Here is a 21938-nt window from a genome sequence, read left to right as displayed (position 1 = left end):
ATCTTGAACTCCTAGGCTGAAACTATCCTCCCACCTCAGCCTCCCAAAGTGCTGGAACTACAGGTGTGAACCACCACGTTTGGCCCCATAGTTTGTATTCAGTGAACATGATATGGCAAAATCACTAGAGCTCCATACCTCTCCACCTGTATTCCTCCTCATGTCAGACACCATGTCCTAGAGTGACAGAGCTCCTAGGATATGCTATCTGTGCATAAAACCTCACTACAGTGTCCCCATTTCCCTTTTTCTATTTCCCTGGCCTAGCCCCTTCACTATGTCCTTATCCCCTCCCTTAGTCAGTCGTAGAATCAAACACTATCATGGAAAGGAGGAAGGGGCTCATTGCAACGTTGTGGGCTAAAAAATCTGTGACTAGGCAGTTCTTCTTTTTTTTTCTTTAAGATGGAGTCTTGCTCTGTCGCCCAGGCTGGAGTGCAATGGCGCAATCTTGGCTCACTGCAATCTCCACCTCTCAGGTTCAAGTGATTCTCCTGCCTTAGCTTCCCGAGTAGCTGGGATTACAGGCACCTGCCATCATGGCTGGTTAATTTTTGTATTCTTGTAGAGATGGGATTTCACCATGTTGGCCAGGATGGTCTTGAAATCCTGACCTCAGGTGATCCGCCTGTCTCAGCCTCCCACAGTGCTGGGATTACAGGCATGAGCCACTGTGCCCGGCCAGACTAGTCAATTCTTGGATGCTCCAAAATGAAGATAACTGTTACACATTGCTCTTAGTTACATTTTGTTGCATTAGTTAGGCAAGGGAGGTTGGTATGTCCTTTGTAACACAACTTTAGGTATATTATAATCCAAATTTTCAGGTGTTGGAGTATGTGCATAAGAAGGGGGACAGTCCACAGATGTGGCCATGATATATTTTTATTTTCTATATTGACAAAAAATGTTATTTTTGCACCTTTTTGTTTTCTTGAGATGGAGTTTTGCTCTTGTTGCCCAGGCTGGAGTGCAATGGCACGATCTTGGCTCACTGCAACCTCCGCCTCCTGGGTTCAAGCGATTCTACTGCCTCAGCCTCCCAAGTAGCTGGGATTACAGGTACCTGTCACCATGCCCGGCTAATCTTTTGTATTTTTAGTAGAAACAGGGTTTCATCATGTTGGCCAGGATGGTCTTGAACTCCTGACTTCAGGTGATCCACCCTCCTCATCCTCCCAAAGTGCTGGGATTACAGGCGTGAGCCTCCGTGCCTGGCCTTTTTGCACTGTTACTTAACAAATATACGAGTGGCTTAGGTTTCACAATTTACATAGCTGATATCATGCACTTTTGCCAGATATAAAATTATACATTTTTCCCTACCCTTGTGGCTCTATGTCTACACAAAACCAAACACAGCTGTTGTTCACAGTGGCTACCATTTACATAAACATTATAGGTAAAATTTCCATTACAAGACAAATTATACTTATGTACAACTAAGTAAATAAGTTTTAAAAAAACCCATAAAACAACAACAAACTAAACAAAAAACATTTTATTTGTTGGCATTTTTCTGTTGCTTAGAATATTTCCTTTGCTAGAAGAGCAGTCACCTAATGAGTGACAGAGTGCTTACTTATGAGTGAATTGCTTGCATCCTCATTTTTACTGCTCCTTTTTTTGCTGATTTTCTTGGCGTCTTTGGATGCTTTCCAATTCATTAGAAATTGTCTTTCTATATTTTTAATTTCTTTTCCATCAAGAAATTCTGGAGAAAAATACATACATTTAAAAATATATACATATATACAATATATACATATAAACATAAGTCAAAATATGCAATTCTGGTTCAGAGCACAGAAACTTAAGTTACACCATAGACTGAAATAAATTTGTTTTTAAAATACGTTAATTACGCAACGTATGTACTTTTGTTGAGATTTTATTTATAGATTTTTTTCTGATTCCAAAAAGAACATATGCTTGTTATAAACAATGGAAATATCATCAAATAAAACATTAAAAGGCTCCGTAATTATTATCCATACCCCTTCTTTTTTTTTTTTTTTTTTTTTTTTTTTGGAGACAAGGTCTCGCTCTGTCATCCAGGCTGGAGTGCATAGGGTGATCTTGGCTTACAACAACCTCTGCCCCCTGGGGCTCAAGTGATCCTCCCACCTCAGCCTCCCGAGTCGCTGGGACCACAGGTGTGCACCACCATCCCCAGCTATTTTTTTGTATTTTTAGTAGAGACAAGGTCTTGCCATGTTGCCCAGACTGGCCTGAAACTCCTGAGCTTAAGCAGTCCGCCTGCATCGGCCTCCCAAAGTGCTGGGATTACAGGCATGAGCCACCGTGCCTGACCATACCCCTTATTATGTTTGTTTATTTATTTATTTATTTATTTTTGAGACAGGATCTCACTCTGCCATCCAGGCTGGAATGCAGTGGCATGATCTTAGCTCATTGCAACCTCAAAACTCCTCAGCTTAAGTGAGCCTCCTGCCTTAACCTCCAGAGTAGCTAGAACAATAGCCATGTGCCACCAAGCCTGGATAATTAAAGACATTTTTTTTTGTAGAGGTGGGATCTCACTATGTTGCCCAGGCTGCTCTTGTATTCCTGGCCTCAAACAATACTCTCACCTCGGCTTCCCAAAGCCCTGGGATTACAGAGGTGTGATAGAAATTGAGCTTCATAAATTATACAAATAATTTTTGCATGTTGTAAGACATTTGGAAAACACACAAAAAATAAAAAAATTATTCCCCAATGAGAAATAATCACTGGTAACACTTTTGTATATTTCTTAGCATGTTTTTATTTTCGATATATGTATGTAAAATTGGAATCCTCTATTTATATTAGTTTTGCATCCTGCTTTTTAATATTGTGTTGTGAATATTTTACCATGTTTTTCCTTAAATACAGTTTTTAATGGCTGGTGTTCTATTGTTTGTGGATATATTATGAAATACTGAACAATTCCCTTATTAAAGGTTATTTTATATTGCCTATATTGTTTCCTCAATTACATGAACACAGATGACCTTCATTTAATAGAAGGATGATTTTTTTCTTCAAAATTTTTTTCTTTCTTTCCATAGGACTCTGCTTGATAGATTTTTTTCTAATGAAATTTATGTATAGTAGTTTTGAAAATTAGATATTTTCTCTCATTATTCATGTAATCCACTAGATTCCAGAATGTAGAAAGGATGTAGTAAAATTTATTAGATCACACATTATTTCAGGGATAATGACAATATTCTGATAAACTATTAGTTGTACTACTGAAAATATTAATACTGCCACTTAAACATGAGCCATAATATTGTGTTATACCCAAAGTACAAAACAAAATGTTGAAACAAAGAATATAAACTAGAACTATAGAATCTAGAAGTAAAACTGTCTCCATATCTTATTTCATGCACTTTTTTTTCACTGAAGATGCTAGTACTATCCAAACCATAAGAAATTGTCAAATATCTTAGTACTTACAACTTTACAATAAAAGTCATCTTTTTTATTATTTATTTTAACAAAACCTCTTTAATCATATGCACATAAGGGGAATAAAGGGCAACACCAGGCTGACTGGGGAAGGGAGCAAGATATTCTCCCTTTGTCCCAATGTCTGCTTGGCATAGTTCTGAGATCATACAAGTGGGAGTGGGTTGGGAAACAGAATAAATGAGAGGACAGAAGAGACAAAGGCAAGAGGGGAGAGGCAAGGGCTTGCAGTAGTCTGAATTAGTGGACTGTACGCAGATTCACTTAGGGCAAGGTTCCAGTAATGTTCAGCCCCATGCTTTCTGAAATGCTCACAAGCTATGTTCTCTGTAGGACACTGTTTAAACTTCATCTCTCCAAAGCTCCGGTCTTTGGCTGTACCCTCCCAGAATAGTATACATTTGTTGGTTTTCTTCACAGCTTCCTCATTAGATTCCTCATGATCATCTCCCTTTGTGTTAGATGTCCATTCATCCCACTTTATCCGATGCAGCATTAAGATGCTTACATTTCTTCTGGGCCTTGGGGCCCCCTTCCACTACTACCACGTTGACATCCTTGTGCAGTACCACCACCCCGTCAGGTACAGTTGCCCAGCAGTGGCCTCAATCTTGAACTTCTTGGCTGGGGTGCTCAAATTTCTAACTCCATCTCAATCTTGAACTTCTTGGCTGGGGTGCTCAAATTTCTTTTTTTTCTTTTTTTTTTTTTTGAGACGGAGTCTCGCTCCGTCGCCCAGACTGGAGTGCAGTGGCGCGATCTCGGCTCACTGCAAGCTCCGCCTTCCGGGTTCACGCCATTCTCCTGCCTAAGCCTCCGGAGTAGCCGGGACTACAGGCGCCCGCCACCACGCCCGGCTAATTTCTTTTTGTATTTTTAGTAGAGACGGGGTTTCACCGTGTTAGCCAGGATGGTCTCGATCTCCTGACCTCGTGATCCGCCCGCCTCGGCCTCCCAAAGTGCTGGGATTACAGGCTTGAGCCACCGCGCCCGGCCGGTGCTCAAATTTCTAACTCCATATACAGATATGTGTACCCCTGTGAAATGTCTTAAGCTTTTAAATTTTCTTGACCTTTCTCTATTCTGCTGTGAGTTTTCAGGCAGAATTGACCTCTTCATGCACTTTCTGTCTTTTTGCCATCTGAGCTCTGACATGGACTTCTACCTTCGTGTAGTCTTGAACAGCTTCTGTTCCTAATACTTGCGTCAAATTAGAATTCTCACTTTGGGTTCTGGAGGAGGCATCAGGCCCAGTCTGACTTTTTCTAGTAGTTCCTTCTGTGCTTCCCTCCTTATCTGTCTCTGAAGTTTTTTCTGTTCCTTCTTGGTAAGATACACTCCCAGAGTAACTGGTGTGTCATTGTCGACTGGAGGATTGAGCTGGGCTGGATGTTCAACAAGATTTGTGATTCCAAAATAATCTTCTCTCTTGGGATTTTCCTCTGTAAGGTCAAAGCCATTGGGGATTATGTGAGTCCCACCACTCAATTTCAGGGATATCTACTTCCTTTAGCTCCTTCCTAGGAGCAATGAAGGCAAGCCTAGTCAAAGTATGGATGCCTATTTTTTGAGCTGCTTGTGAAATCTCTGCCTGAAGCTTCTCCAGTTGAGCCTTTGTTCTTAATTGCTGAGCAATCTTCTCAAATTTGCCCTTGTCATGGAATTTAAAAGTGCGTTTCTGGCGCTGGGAAGCGACAGTGGAGACTCAGGGTCAAAAAAGATATTGGACTCCATGTCTTCTGATGGTTTTTCTTTTAGCTGTTGCTTGAATGGTTCCCTCTTCACAGCACGAATATTGGCAGGAGTAGGCATGCAGTGTGTCAGCTCAATCTCCTTGCATGTTGCATCTACAGTGCACCCTTGATCATCTAGGATCAGTGGTGTAGGTTTAATTTGGTCTTTTAACTCCACCTTTGGGGGAGCAATGCCCATGGCATGGAGATTAGCCAGGCCCAGCATGTTGGCATTGCTGATGAGTCCTGGCTTCAGTGCCACGCGGGCTTGGATTCGAGCTTGTAGTTCAGCTGCTTTCCTTGCCTTCTCAATGGCATCATTCATGAAAGTGGCAGCCTGGGAGGGCAGAATAGTGTGGCCGATTGGAAGTAGCTCTGGTTGGGAGGAAGAAGGCGTCTTTGGCTGAGGTGTAGGGGGGCTAATAAAGCGTAGCTGTTTTTTCCTCTCCTCCATATGTCATTTTGCTGCGTCCATCATCTGTTTGATCTGGAGCTTAGTCAGCATGCCAGGACTCTCTGATGGAGGCCCAGGGATCACCTCAGGCTCTTCTTCCACCTCCTCAAAACGGGGTATTCGCTGCTTCTTTACTCCTGATGATTCCTTAGAGATCTCAAGAGTCATCACCAAACACCTTCTTTAGCTCTCGTTTTCTGCTTCAGTCACTGCTAGACTTGGAATGCCTAGAGCTTCCGCCTTTCTCCTACAGCCTCAGTTTGTCCACAAATCGGAGAGTAGAATCATCAAGAAAAGGTATCAGATGATCGGCTGCCTCCTTCTTGTCCATGCTCTTCCCCACACAGTTCAATGCTGCTGTGACCACTGTAGGCTCTGAGAAACCCAGCACGCTCTTCACTGTCTTCTCATCCGCCTTGGAGCCTCCCAAAGTGCTGGGATTACAGGCGTGAGCCACTGTGCCCAGCCTGACATCACTGATAAATTAGGAAGAAAAGGTTAAGGAGTGTCTAATTCTAGTTATCAACGACTGTGAAAAGATCAATGGTTTCAGCTCATCCAGCTCCCTCTTAGTGCCATTTTTCAGGAAAAAGAGAACAATAGCTCGAATGGGACTCAATACTACAGCTCACAAACTTCAGCCCCGAGACGGCAGCCGAAAGTTAAACCTGAACCAGAAACCTTCTGACCGCCCTAGGCCTGTCGTCGCTATCGCCACGGCCGCTGCCACACCGCTGTCTCCCAAAATGTGACCAGGGAGGGTCGGGCCGCCAATTCGTGCAGCCGTATTTGCCACTTTCCTGGAGGCAGAGCGCATGCGTCGCAGAACTGAAAAGTTTCCCTGAACAAGTTGCTTGCTTTCTGTTTCCCGGACTAAGCCTATTTCTGCCAAGTTAATGTCTTTAACTTCCTGAAGCGGAAATTGGGTTACTTGTAGTTTTCCTCATATGGCGAATAAGTGTGCAAAAGCAAAATTCTGCTAGAATGAAGAGCGAGGCTTCTGCGTTTGTGTTAAACACAGTCTTTCTGATAGAAAGTAAATCCTTTCACAGTCGTGATAACTAGAATTAGCCATCCTTCCTTAACCTTTTCTCCCTAATTTAACAGTGGTGTCAGGCTGGGCCGGTGGCTCATGCCTGTAATCCCTGCTTTTGGGAGGCCAAGGCGGGTGGATCACTTGAGGTCAGGAGTTCGAGACCAGCCTGGCCAAAGTGGTGAAACCCCGCCTCTACTCTAAAGGTCATTCTTTGATGCTCAGTTTTTCCAGCCACTTATATTTATTGATGTCTTTCCAGATCTATTTTTATTAATAATTATATAACTTGTTAGTATATTTTTGGATGAGATATATGTAATCAATACATACTTTTAAAATATACTATAAAGATAAGGAATGAAAATTCTAAGTCTTTTATTGTAATCTCTTCTTTCTCATGTTAATCTCCCAAGCAGAGCTGAGGAATGACTAGGAAACTGTGCCTCCATTAACCTGATTCCATCTGATTTTTAGCAAATGATCTTTTTTTTTTTTTTTTTTTTTTGAGATATTCTCTCACTTCGTCGCCCAGGGTGGAGTGCAATGGCATGATCGCGGCTCACTGCAACCTCCGCCTACCAGGTTCAAGTGATTCTCCTGTCTCAGCCTCCCGAGTAGCTGGGATTATATGTGCACGCCGCCACGCCCGGCTATTGTTTTGTATTTTAGTAGAGATGAAGTTTCACTGTGTTGCCCAGACTGGTCTTGAACTCCTGAGCTCAGGCAATCCACCTGCCGTGGCCTCCCAAAGTGCTGGGAATACAGGCGTGAGCCACCGCGGCCGGCCTCAAATGATCTTATTTGAAGTTAATAGGTGTGAAAATGGTTCAAGACTGGGAGCCAGGTAATGGATTCCAGATTATAGACCTAATGAGATTTATTTCATTTTAATAAGTTGCTCTCAATACAAAATTTGCTTCCACTCATGCTAAGTAAACCAAATATGTGGACTGTCACTCTGTTTGGTGAGGACTGGGTAACCTATAAAACATAAAAATGACTTCTTACAAGGACACAGCAAACCAGTGCCTTCGTGAGAGGTCACTGTGTGTCTTTCTGATGCTGTGTCACTTGGTCACTATTAATCTAGTGCTTTTGTCCATTTCCCCCAGTATGGTGCATATTCAGGAATGTTATTTGTAAGGATCTCATAAAGGGTCTCCTCACTTAGCTCTCCTATCAAATGAAAGGGATTCCTGTATGTTCTTAGGGTAACATTTGGCAAATGTCAAGCAATGAAAGCTTTGATCAATTTTATCTACAGAACCAAGAGCTAAGGAGTCTCTTGGGATCATCAAAGGATTTGTGCCAGTGAAAGTTTGGCAAAAGGTCAGCAAGTTCTACACATTTATGACTAACCATTTTTATTGGTAATAGCAAAATATCCTCCTTAAGGAATAAGTATCAGGTGCTTTAATTACTTCTGAACAGCAGATGTTTTTCATGCTTTATTTGTCAATTTTAACTTTTGCTCTTATTCAAAATATTGAATTTAAAGTTGACAGTTTTCACAGATCCAGATGTCATATTCATATTTCTGAAAGCTTACTGGTAAAATAACTAAAAATTAACTAATTGTCATTCTCTTATTAATATAAATATGTACCCAGTGATTTGGACACCAGTATCAGTCTGTCCCTGTATTTTGGTTTGAGACAAACAGGATTTCCATTTAGGTCAATTTTCCACAGCTTCATCAACTTGTTCAGTAAAAACTCCAAATCCTATAATTAGAGAAGAAAAAGCAAAGCACAAGCATTTCATATTTACCAATACTTCTAGCATGTCGGTTATTGTTTTTAAAGGTAATTACTGCTTTCATGGAATTCTAGCTCAGAGCCAGGTACTTAGAAGGTGCATAATAACACCTTCTAAATAAATTTTGTGCATAATAATACCTTCTAAAATAAATTTTGAATAAAACAATCTATACTGATAATAGAAGGCACTGAAGATAAGGCAAAAAAATGAGGTCTTAAGTTGAGGGCCACACAACTGTTCTCTGTCATACTCCCTTAAATGGCCCCCACTGCAGCTCAGAAAAAACTTTTTCCTGCGGAAGATGCCCTATTCTTAGTGTAGCTCATAGAAGTTTACAGATTAGGCAATTAAGGGGTAGTGAGTAAGCAGTCCCTTGCGATTGTAAGCAATGTGTGTTGTTGCTTTTTATTTTACAAATAATTCATATTAATTTTTTAAGTGTTAAAAAACAAAAACAAAAACAAACACCTACGAAAAGGAAAAATGGAAGAAAGGGGGAAAAATCATATGTATGCTTATCATGCAAAGATCATTTTTAATATGTTGTTATGTATCCGTCTAATCTTTTTTGAGCATAGGGACTTTTGGGAGGGTACATATTTTTAATTGTCATAATTGTACTGTGAGTACAATTTTGTTTTACATTATATCATAAATGTTTACATGTTTTTATAGTTTATAAGAAGAAAATCAGCTAACTGATATTTCAAGGAATAATAAAGTTATTCTGTGGTCTACAACCCAAGTAAATGTGAGGAAAACAGATTAACGGAACTTAAGAACTAACTGTCTCAGTTTGCTTTTTTCACAGCCTCTTTGTCCCTATTTGAGTTTCTTTTCCCATCCAATGTCACTCTTTCCCCAGTACCTTGTCTGTCATTTCTTGCTTTCTCCCCTTCCCCCCTTTCTAAAAAGTGTATTTTATCTTAACTACTATTTAATGAAAATGAAGTACACTTTGAGTATTTCTTATATGTGGCCAAAGTTCTGTTCTTTATCTTTAATATCAGATGCATTTAATCTGTTATGAATTACTCAACAAAAGTAGTGCACTTAGGTTGTTTCCATAGCTTGGCTATTGTGAATATTACTGCAAAGAACATGGGAGTGCACATGTTGCTTTTAAAATAGTAATTTCACTTCCTTTGGATATATACCCTAAATTTAGTCTGCGCTAGACTTTAAGGGATTCCAATAAATAATTTATGTGAAAATATAAGACTTTTTTTTTTTTTAAATAAGGCAATCCTAAACTTCCTGGCACTGCTGCTTACTGTGTGACCTTAGGCAAATCTATGTCTTCATCTATAACTTGAGGTTAATTAAGATTAGTTGCCATGGCATATAAAGTGCCTGGAACAAAGAAAGTAATAAATGTGTTAGTTCTCTGCCTGTTTGCCTGCCCTGCTACCTCTTAACTAATTCCCTTTCTCTCAAGTTTTGTCAACAGAGAGTGAAAACATTTTAAGTAAGGAAGAAGAAACTTCTTGACCTATTGACAAATAAGTAGTTGGCTTTTTATAAGAAAGTTATCTTCATAAATTATAACTTCAGCCTTCAGTTCTGGGCTCTGGAACATGCCTTCTCCAGCAGCATTTGTTTGGCAGTGTTTAATACAGCCATAACTACCTTATTTTACGTGAGAGTTACATTGTATTTCTCTTACTCTAGAAACCTGTAAGGAAGGGATTATGCATCACATTTTTTACAGTGTTGAATGTGATGCCCATCATCTAAAAGTTAATAAGAACACTTACAGAACTTCAAATTGATATAGATAAAAGAGTGCTTAGAGTTTTGTTAATTGTTCTTTACTTGATAAATGACCCTCGACATACTCCCTCCAGTGTATGTTTATTTAAGACTAAACTAATCCTTTGCTGAAATACGATTACCCTTCGGATACGCTCTGGTTGTTCATTGCCTTCCTGTCTTTGCCTTCCTGTCTTTAATAAAAAGCTTTCACTTTCCTCTCTTCAATAAGTTACTAAAGGAAGCAGACACTTTTCTGGACAGTCTCTGTTTGATAAATGATCATGTCATGCTATCACTTAGAGGAGTGCTGCAAAATACTGAGGAGCAAATTATATTTCCCCTGCAGGGTTGATGCCTAAGCTCCTGTATAGGCGTCTGCAGCACAGCAATGCTCTCTCTACCATTAATGATGACCGCTGATGAACCTGTATTTGACCAGCATACTCCAATCTTTATTGGCAATGTCTGGAACAACCATCCTTACTAAATCTAAAGACAGCCATTTGTCATCCCTCTGACTGCCTGTCATCATCTGCCTGGGAAAATCTATAATTTTTGGCTTGTTCCTGACTCAACTGTGGAATGAATAAATTTATCTTTGGGTCACTCTGCTTGTCAGGATCAATAATGAGCAGAGGTTGAATAAATTAGAAACTGAGAAAACATGACAGGCCGTAGAAGTTTGTTCATTTGTGTCTTATAAATCAGATATTTAGTTCATATAAGAGGCAAATATGTCAAGTTTTTTATTTCCCTCATTCTGAAGATGCTATACCTCATGATAAATGGTCATCAGAAAACCAATGAAGTAAATCACTAATATATCTGACTTTGAGATGAACTTTTCAGATCATTGTATTGATTTAGCAAACTTTACAGACTTCAAAACTTAGGTAAATATTAAACTATTTTTGTTCTTCAAATTGTATACATTTTTCAGCCATGATATTCCTTTGAGTTAATAGTGTCAGCAAGCTATATAATGCTGGCCCTAGTGAAGTTCATGGCTCAGCTTAGCCTCATCAGATTACTTGTACAAATGCAAAAGTTTTGTTGTAAATTGTTGTTAAAGTATTTAATAATTTTTATACATTGATGAATATCTGTTTAAAGGAGGTACAGGAAAAACATGCAAAGACATGTTAACCAAAAGTAAATGTCACTTAACTAGAGCCCTGTAAGTTAAAGGAGTTTCTAAACTATGAAATATTGTTTGGCCTAAAACCTCTCTTTTGCCTTCTCTCCAGTGGTTGACCTTGCCACCAGTTTTACTTAGGAGAAGTGGGTCATCCATCCACCAAGTTTTCTCAGTTATCTGCCTTTGATTTCACACTTCCTCTTCCATTCTTCTTTTCCATTTTTCTCAACAAAGGAAGAGTCACACCTCTTTCCCCAGGTTAAGTAGTTCTTTTGATCCCAGCCTTTTCTTCCTGGGTTCTCCTCTCTCTTCCATTTCCATTTCTAGTATCTCCCTCTTATCTGAATTTTATTTTGTCTCTTACCTACCATTGCCAAACTTCTTGAAGACTGATCTGGACTAATGCTTCTCAAACTTTCGTGTGCTTAAGAATCCTGAGTAATCTTATTTAAATGCAGGTTCTGATTTGTTAGGTCTGAGACAGAAGCTGAGATTCTGCATTTCTGCTGCTGCTGCTGCTGCTGGTCTAGGTCACCACTTGGAGTTGGCCTAGTCTACTGCATGCCTATAGTGTGGAGACCAGCTGGTTGCTTCTTCAACCACTGGGCACTCATGCAATCTGGTGCCACTGAAAAGGCATTGCTAACCGTATCACTGATCCACACATTGCCAATCACATACTTTCTCAGTCTCAATTCTTTAGAATATCGCACCCTGTTCATCACTCCCTTCATGGCTTTGTGATTCTACATTCTTGCAGGCTCCATGGATCCTTCATGAATCTCTGATCCCACAAGTAACAAACCCCTGACTACAGAAATCTCTAATGTATGAATAGGCTGTTTCATACATTGGGGAAAACTCTATTAAAGTTTCCACCATCTCTCACTTCCTAACTAACCTGGTCTCTTCCAGTCTGTTCTTCACATTGTAGCCATGTGGATCGTTTCAAACCACTAATCTCAGCTATATACTGAGAACTGAACATCTAACTAATAAAACATCTAACTAATAGAAGCAACTAACAAATAAAACATCTAACTAACAGAACATCTAACTAATAAAAGCAATGCTATAAGAACATCTATGCAGGGACAGTCTTCGCCATAATGCATCAGGACGTTACCAGAGAGTGAGAGCTCCCACTGGGGAGCAGGAGCATATGTCCCTGCTGGGAGAACCTTGGGGACCAATTCACTTGATTCCTTTTCTATAATCTATGTTTATTCCTTTCAAACAGTGTTTGTTTCCCTTCCCTGGATCACAACAGAATGTAAAATCATAGCTAGAAAAAAGTTTGCCTCCTGTAACCCATTGCCTTCTCTATTTATACTTAGGCCCTTTATAGAAAAAGAATGGCCACATTGATAATAGTCAAACTTCTGTTACCCTAAGGAAATAAAGGTCATCTATTCAAAAGAGGAAGAACCAAATTATTTGGGAGGCCAAGCTGAGCATTTCTTTGTACTCTCTGCCCACCTGACTATAGGCAATCTTGTGAATGATGGTAGTTTCAGTGACCACTTAAACAATACACTGAAGATTCACATTTATCTATCCTCTGAGCTCTGGCCTCATATGTCCAATTATGTACTTGACATTTTCTCTGGAACATTTCAAAGGCACTTCAAACCCTACATTACCAAAACTCATGATCTCTCAAACTTGACTCTTGACTTCTTTATTTCTCATTGTGCAAGGCAAGAAGCCCAGGAATCACTCTTGACCTCTCCTCCTCCCATGCTCCCTATATCCAACTCACAACCAAGTCTTATCCATTTTACTTCCTGAACAGCTCTCCAATCTGTCCATTCCATTTCCATCCCTACCCTATTAAAGTTTCCATCATCTCTCACTTTGTAACTAGCCTGGCCTCTTCCAGGCTGTTCTTCACACTGTAGCCATGCAGATCTTTTCAAACTGCTAATCTTCAGTTACTTCACTCCTGGCTTAAACACCTCCAGTGGCTCCTCACTGTTCTTAGGATAAAGACAAAACTCTCTTTCATGACCTATGTGGCCCATCTACCCACTGGCGTCTGTACTATGTTCTACCTTCACTATCTCAGCTTCTTATCCCTCAGAGTTGCCATGCTCCAACCTGCCCCAGGACCTTGACACATGCTGTTTTCTTTGCCTGATAAGTGCTTCTTTTCTGTCAGAGCTCAGCTGTCCCTTCCTTAGAGAAGCCTTTAGTGACCTCTCTAACTAGGACAGATCCCTCTCTTATAATAGGCTCTCAGAGCCACATACTTCATTTTTGTGGTACTTGTGCAATTTTATATTTGTTTTGGGATGATTATGTGCTTAATGTTTCTCTTCCCCTGAATGTTGAGAATTCCTCAAAGCCAGGGATCGTATCTGTTTTCTGCTCACTCTTGTGTCCCCCATTGTCTAGCAAGTACTGCCACATAGTAGGAGTAGGTGTTTTCAATGAATGTATAAGAGATTAATGAATAAATGAACAAATGAATGAACGAGAGAGAGGCAGGTGACCTAAGGCTAGAAGCAGGACAGGAATTATAGGGAGAAATAAGATGGAACCATTTTTGAAGAAGTTGCTAATTCAAGGTGCTGCAGACATGGAAAGAGAGAGAAAAGAAAGACTATCTTCTCTTTTCTTCTATTTCCTCCTCTGTCCCTTCTCTCCACTTCTATATCCTCCTGTCTAGAAGTCCCTGCCCTGGACCAGTTTTGGATTAAGGAATAGCAGAGACAAAGGCAGAGTTAGAGGATCTTGGTGGTAAGGAGTCCTTGACAGTCGTGGGTCTAAAGATGTGAGGAGAGGCAAGGGAATGAAATCTCAAGCAGCAGGAGGGACAAAAGTTGCTTGGCTACCCAGCTTCTTACAGGTCTATATCCTGTACCTCAGCCTCTAATGCAGTCACTCCCTTGTGGCTCTAGGACCCTCAGTAAGCTAGGGCATGGCATGTTTCAGAGTGCCTATATTTCTCAGAGACCCAGTTCTCTCTTTTCTTTCCACAGAGCTCAAGAATTTCAGTCCCTTGGTAGCACTTTTCCTTGCTACATGTGTTCCTTAAATATCTTCCTTTCTCAAACAAGAATCTTGGTTGAAAGATTCAAAGTTGTTTAACCATCCTAAGGGATCATTATTTTTTCATATTCTCTTAAAGCAGTCACTTAAAAAATGTGTCTTCTATGCCAAAAATATAAATTCAGTTTGATGGAACAGGACTACAAGAAGACAATTTGTAAATACACACAAATTACTAACATGTTTTAGTTTATAATACTTCACAAAAATCTATCTGCAATATTAATTAACAGGACTTTCATAGTATGGAGTAATCTATTACAATATTTATAATAATACAATGAGTGTGACTAAGGTTCCTTTTAAAAACACATTTGAATATTAATTTTAAATTTTGTATTTTTACTTTTGGAGATAATGGTAAATTATCAGCAAAAGTAATAACTTTAAAACGATAATTTCCTGTGTAAGAACTACACTAGTTATTTCCTGTATTTTCTGTAGGTACACTTAAGGAACCTAAGTCCATATAAAAGCAGCTGCTCTAAGTGCTGAAAACCTTGGGTAATTACAGTGGTTTTGTTAGGATTCTTTAATGATGTCCACTTCTTTTTTCCCATGGCACAAAGCTGTCTGTTGCTGACGACTCAGGATGGATGTCAGTGACCTTATGTATGGCATGAGAGATTTTTTTCCTGTAGCACAGGATTTGATGTCAGTAGCTTTTGGACAATGTCAGTGAACAAAAAGAAGGAAAAAAATTAAAGCCAAATATAGAGATGCTGACCCCAGGAATACATAACAGAAAAACAAGTTAATATTCTAATGCTAGGCTTCAACATGCCCTTTGATTAAGCCTTCAGAATATTATTTAAAATGAACCACAAAAAGCACATTTCAAACATATCCCGGGCAATGTCTATATTCAGAATGCCAAGAAGCTATGTCCAGGCATTTTTAATTGTTTGTGTCTTCATGGTGGAAGTAAAAGAACTTAAGATTTTATTCTTACTCTTTGGATATCTTCACTCTATGCGGGGGGAAAGCAACTTTTGGTATATATCAACAGCTGGAACTCAGTGAATGTTTTGCATTCCTTCTCCAGAATATTTTTTTGTGCCCTTCTTCATTCATTCTATAAACATATAGTAAGTGCTTGCTATGTGCCAAGCACTGGGCTGGGCTCTGGGTAACCCTGAAGTAAATAAATCAAAATTCCTTGCATTCAAAGCTACTCAGTCTAATGAAGGATATGGTGATACACAATAACAAGGTTATATTAATCAAGTTTCTTCACCAACCATTCTCTATTTAAATTACGTTAAAAATTAAAGTGAGATAATCAACACAGTTAAAATATCAAATAAGATCATAGGGTTTATAACAAAACTTAAAGAGTATGTGAGGGCTCATAACAAAACCATTTTCAACTTCTTCAGCTATTTCTACACACATTTATGTCCACATTTCTAAATAACAATGGCTATTTTTGATTTTTAAATCTTAGATATTTATCTACTAAATTTCTACTAAGAAAGATGATGATTTAATTCTCATAAGTACTGCCTCCAACCTCTACTACATTTCCCTTCTCCCACTATGTCAGTAGAGTTATACTAACATTGTTAATTAATTTTCACTGAGTGTATTATTATTATTATTATTATTATTTGAGACAGAGTCTCATTCTGTCACCCAGGCTGGAGTGCAGTGTATGATCATGGCTCACTGCAGCTTTAACCTTCCAGGCTCAAGCGATCCTCCCACTGAAGCCTCCCGAATAGCTGGGACTCAGGCATGCGCCACCACGCCTGTCTAATGTTTCTGTACTTTTGTAGAGATAGGGTTTCACCATCTTTCCCAGGCTGGTCTAGAACTCGTGAGTTCAATCAATCCTCCTGCCTTGGCCTCCCAAAGTGCTGGGATTACAGATGTGAGCCACTGCACCTGGCCAATTTTCAGTGACTATATTATTAAGCTCAATTAAGTCTTGTTCATAGCTAAACTACATAGTACACTAGGATTGCTTCTTATTTTCCACAGAGTTAAAAACTGCCTAATTTCTTAGTTTTCTATGTACTTACCACAATTCAGTCTGTTGCAACATGGGCTGGGTGCCTTCTAGCCTACCGTACAGCTGCTGTCCTAAGACTTACCTTCACTTCTGTGAATTTCCTTAGCTTTTTTACTGTTTCCTAGATACCATGTCTTCCCTTTTCCTAGTTTACTCTCCTGTTTAGGTGAAATACTCAATTTTTATGGGTCGTGCTTTTTGTGTTCTTTTAAAGAAATTTTTTTTTTTCTAGAAGTTTTATATTTTAGCAGTTAAATTTGGATATGATCCATTTTGAGTAAATTTTTGTGCATGGGGTAAAGAGTAAAGGTTCACTTTTTCTATTTGGATATCCAGTTGTTCCACCATTTGTTGAAAACATTATCCCTTCTTCCATTGAAATATTGGGATTTTTGGCTGGGCGCGGTGGCTTACACCTGTATTTCTAGCACTTTGGGAGGCTGAGGCAGGTGGATCACTGGAGGTCAGGAGATCAGGAAGAGCCTGGCCAACATGCTGAAACCCTGTCTCTACCAAAAATATAAAAAATTGGCTGGGCGTGGTGGCACGTGCCTGTAATCCCAGTTACTTGGGAAGCTGAGGCAGAAGAATTGCTTGAACCCAGGAGGCGGAGGTGGCAGTGAGCTGAGATTGTGCCACTGCACTCCAGCGTGGGCAACAGAGCGAGACTCTTAAAAATCAATTGACCCTATGTGTGAGTTTATTTATAAACTATTCTGTTTCCTTAATCTTCATGGCTACCCTATGTCAATGCCACATTGTCTTTATTATCGTAACTTTAAAGTTGTGAAATCAGGTAGGGTAAGTTCTCCAAATGTATTTTATTTTATTTATTTTATTTTTGAGAAAGGATCTCACTTTGACACCCACGCTGGAGTGCAGTGCCGTGATCATGTCTCACTGCTGTCTCAATCTCCTGGGCTTATGAGATCCTCTCACCTCAGCCTCCTGAGTAGCTGGGACCACAGGCATGTGCCACCACACCCAGCTAATTAAAAAACAAATTTTTTTTGTAGAGATGGAGTGCCAAACTCCTGGGCTCAAGTGATTCTCTAGCCTCAGCCTCCCAAAGAGCTAGGATTACAGATGTGAGCCACTGTGCCGCGCTTTTTTTTTTTTTTTTTTTTTAGAAACACGGTCTCACTCTCTTGTCCAGGCTGAAGTGCAGTGGCACAATCATGGTCCACTGTAGCCACGACCTCCAGGGCTCATGCAATCCTCCCACCTCAGCCTTTTGGGTAGCTGGTACTATAGGCCACCATTTCCAGTTAATTTTTTTTTAAAAAAACATCTTTTAGGCCGGGCACGGTGGCTCATGCCTGTAATCCCAGCACTTTGGGAGGCCGAGACGGGCGGATCATGAGGTCAGGAGATCAGACCATCCTGGCTAACACGGTGAAACCCTGTCTCTACTAAAAATACAAAAAAATTAGTCAGGCATAGTGGCGGGCGCCTGTAGTCCCAGCTACTCGGGAGGCTGAGGCAGGAGAATGGCGTGAACCCGGGAGGCAAAGCTTGCAGTGAGCTGAGATCGGGCCACCGCACTCCAGCCTGGGCGACAGAGCAAGACCCCGTCTCAAAAAAAAAAAAAAAAAAAAAGAAAAAAACATCTTTTAGAGAAGGGGTCTTGCTATCCTGGGCTCAAGCAATCCTCCTGCCTCATCCTCCCAAGGTACTGGGATTATAAGCATGAGTTACCATGCCCATGATGGTTTTACCAATTGGTTCTTTTTACCAATGTTGCTTTGGTATTCTAGGTCCCTTTCTTATAAATTTTAGGATTGATTTGTCAATTTCCAAGAGAAAAGAATCTGAGATATTGATTGGGATTATGTTGAATGTATAGATCAATTGAGAAGGAATTAGCATTTTAAGAATACAGATCTTCTACCATGCAAGTGTAGGGCCAGGCAGTATATGAGAAATCTCTGTACTTTTAATTTTTCTATGAATCTAAAATTAATCTAAATCATAAAGTCTATTAAAATAAAAAAATCAAAACCAGAAAAAAAGTCTATTAAAACAAAAAATCAAAACTAGAATACAATCTGCTAATACATGAAAATGGTCTCTCTCTTCATTTATGTAGATCTTCTTTAATTTCTTCCAATATTTTGTGTTTTTATTGTACAGCTCTTGCACATAGTTTAAAAAATGTATCCCTAAGTATTTTATGTATCTTGATGAAGTTATAAATGCCAATTTAAAAAATTTCATTTCTAATTGTTCACTGCTAGTCAATGGAAATACAGTTACGTTTTGCATATTGACCTTGCCATTAAGCATATGGATTTGCTAAATACACTCCATAAGTTCTAATAGCTTTTTGCGGATTTCTAATCATTTTATATGTACCCAATCACGTAGTCTGCAAATAAAGAACATTTTGTTTCTTCCTTTTCTAGCAATGTCATTGTTTCATTTTTTTGGCCTTATTGCACTGGCTAAGACAGGTGCAACTCTAAGGTTGAGTAATGTGGTATAGCAAATATCCTTCCTTTATTCTTAATCTTAGGGAAAGCATTCAATCTTTCATCATTAAGTATCTTGTTATGTAGATTTTATATAGATGCCTATTATCAGGTTAAGTTCCTTTCTATTTACAGTTTGCTGATAATTTTAAAAATCATACATGGTGCTGAATATAATGCATTTTGTGCATCTATTTAGATGATCATATAATACTTCTCCTTTATTCTGTTTGGTGAATTATATTGATTTATGTCTGAATGCCAAAACAATCTTGCATTCCTGAGATAAGCCTCATCTGGTCTTTGCGTGTTATCTCTTTATATATTTTTGGACTTGATTTGCTAATATTTTAGTAGGGATTTTTGCTTCTCTGTTCCTAGGGTATATTGCTCTGCAGTGTTCTTGTAATATTGCTGATTTGATAACATGAGTTGGGAAGTAGTCCCTGCTTCTCTGTTTTCTTTCTTTTTTTCTTTGTGAGACAGGGTCTCACTTTGTTCCCCCAGCCAGGTGGAGAGCAGTGGCATGATCTCAGCTCACTGCAGCCTCGACTTCCCGGGTTCATGTGATCCTCCCACCTCAGCCTCCTGAGTAGCTGGGACTACAGATGATCACCACCATGGCTGGCTAATTTTTTTTTTTTTTCTTTGAGATGGAGTCTCACTCTGTTGCCTAGGTTGGAATGCAGTGGCATGATCTCAGCTCATTGCAACCTCTGCCTCTTGGGTTCAAGAGATTCTCCTGCCTCAGCCTCCCAAGTAGCTGGGATGACAGGCATATGTCACCACACCGAGCTAATTTTTGCATTTTCAGTAGACACGGGGTTTCACCATGTTGGTCAGGCTGGCCTTGAACTCCTGACCTCAGGTGATCCTCCTGCCTTGGCCTCCCAACGTGTTGGGATTACAGGCATGAGCCCTGGCTAATTTTTGTATTTTTTGTAGAGATGGGGTCTCACCACGTTGCCCAGGCTGGGTTTGGAACTCCTGAGCTCAAGAGATCTGCTCACCTTGGCCTCCTGAAGTGCTAGGATTACAGGTGTGAGCCACTGCACCTGGCCTTGCTTTTCTGTTTTCTGAAAGAGTTTGTGTAAGATTGGTATCATTTCTTTCCTAATTTTGTGATAAAGTGCACCAGTGAGGTAATCTGGTCTTGGAGTTCTCTTTGTGGAAATATTTTTATTTGTGAAATATGATGCATTTAATAGATACAGAGCTATTCAGACTTCCTGTTTCTTATATCAGTTTTGGTATTTATGTCTTGCAAGGAATATGTTTTTAACTAAGTTGCCAACTTTATGGCATAAAGTTCTTTACAACATTCCCGTCTTATCCTTTTAACTGTAGTGACATATTTTTCATTCCTGATATTGTTAATTTGTGTTTTCTCTGTTTTCTTGAACAGCCTAGATAGAAGTTTATTAATTTTATTAATATTTGCAAAGAACCAGCTTTTGGCATCATTGATTTTTTTCTAATGGTTGCCTATATTTCTATTTCATTAATTTCTGCTGTTATTTTCATTATTTCCTTCTTTCCTTCCTTTTCATTTCCTTCCTTCAAATTTATTTTGTATTTAATTTGCATGTATTTTTCTTGCTGCTTGACGTACAAGATTAGAGCATTGTTTTAATTTTTCTTCATCTTAAATTTATTATCATTATTGTTTGTATTTTTCCCTCATTCTTGTTGTCATTTTATAATTTTTCTTCTTTTTTACTATAAGCATTCAAAGCTATAAATTTCCCTCTAAGCATTACTTTACTGTATCCCACAAATTTTCAAATGTTTTGTTTTCATTTTCATTCAGTTCAAGTATTTTCTAATTTTCTTTGTGATTTCTATGGACTTTGTTTCATTTCATACGGATTATGTTGATAATTTTGTTTTTTGAGACAGGGTCTCACTCGGTTGCCCAGGCTGGAGTGCAGTGTTGTGATCTTGGTCACTGTAGCCTCCACCTCCTGGGCTCAAACGATCCTCCCAACTCAGCCTCCTGAGTAGCTGGGGCTACAGGCATGCACCACCATGCCTGGCTAATTTTTGTATTTTTAGTGGAGACAGGGTTTCACCATGTTGCCCAGGCTGGTCTTGAACTCCTGGGCTCAAAAATTATGATATAATTTATAATTATGAATTTGTCAATTTCTCCTTTTACTTCTGTGAATTTTTACTTCATGTAGCTTGTAATTCTGTTGCTAGGAGCATAACTTTGAGGATTGTTATGTTTCCTTAAAGAACTGGCACTTTTTATCATTATAAATTTTCCTTATGTATCTCTGGTAATATTTCTTGTCCTAGAATCTATTTTATTTTATATTAATGTAGCCATTTCATTTTTCATATTACTTGTGTTTGCAGTATATTTTTTTCATTATTTTATTTTATTATTATTATTTTTTTTGAGATGGAGTCTTGCTCTGTGCCCCAGGCTGGAGTGCAGTGGCGCGATCTCGGCTCACTGCAAGCTCCGCCCCCCCGGGTTCACGCCATTCTCCTGCCTCAGCTTCCCGAGTAGCTGGGACTACAGGCGCCCGCCACCTCGCCCGGCTAATTTTCTTGTATTTTTAGTAGAGACAGGGTTTCACCATGTTAGCCAGGATGGTCTCGATCTCCTGACCTCATGATCCGCCCGTCTCGGCCTCCCAAAGTGCTGGGATTACAGGCTTGAGCCACCGCGCCCGGCCCATAATTTTATTTTTAACTCACATATCTTTATGTATAAAGTGTGTTTCTTCCAGAGAGTACTATTGGATTTTTTATTTTTTTTAAAGCATAAATAACAAGACCCAGGCTGGTCTCGAACTTCTGGGCTCAAGTAATCCTCCCACCTTGGCCTCTTAAAGTGCTGACATTACAGGTGTCACCATGCCCAGCTAAGATTGGATTAAAAAAAATCTGGTCCTATTATCTCTGCCTTTTAATTGAACTATTTAAATTATTTGTTAATATAATTATTAATATTAATATTAATATATAATTACTGATATTGGCTGAGTTTAAGACTACTGTCTTGCTATTTGTCTTATCTGTTCTCTGGTCCTACTATCTCTGCCT

At 39.3% G+C, this 21938-nt stretch overlaps 1 protein-coding gene and 1 pseudogene across 3 annotated transcripts in view; both read right to left on the bottom strand.

Annotated features, from left to right (window-relative positions):
- Positions 1 to 21938, bottom strand: part of PPP1R42 (protein phosphatase 1 regulatory subunit 42) — a 67865-nt gene that overhangs the window by 17163 nt on the left and 28764 nt on the right. For 2 of the 3 annotated variants that reach the window (XR_007728319.1, XM_050802045.1), the window contains exons 7-8: positions 8295 to 8412; positions 1583 to 1714 (exon numbers count right to left, since the gene is read on the bottom strand). Coding sequence is in view for 2 of the 3 variants with exons in the window: in XM_050802045.1 (XP_050658002.1) it covers positions 1583 to 1714; positions 8295 to 8412 (250 nt within the window). In the remaining variant the exon portion in view is untranslated. Of the gene's footprint in view, positions 1 to 1582; positions 1715 to 7560; positions 8413 to 21938 lie in introns of those variants that run through there. The other variant, XM_050802046.1, reaches the window with a different exon arrangement.
- LOC126961514 (U4/U6 small nuclear ribonucleoprotein Prp3-like) lies at positions 2424 to 5831 on the bottom strand (annotated as a pseudogene).

Source organism: Macaca thibetana, chromosome 8 (genome assembly GCF_024542745.1).
Source record: "Macaca thibetana thibetana isolate TM-01 chromosome 8, ASM2454274v1, whole genome shotgun sequence".
In the NCBI taxonomy this organism is placed as follows: domain Eukaryota; kingdom Metazoa; phylum Chordata; class Mammalia; order Primates; family Cercopithecidae; genus Macaca; species Macaca thibetana.
The sequence above is the reverse complement of the archived record's forward strand: the minus strand, read 5'-3'. Positions and strand labels throughout refer to the sequence as shown.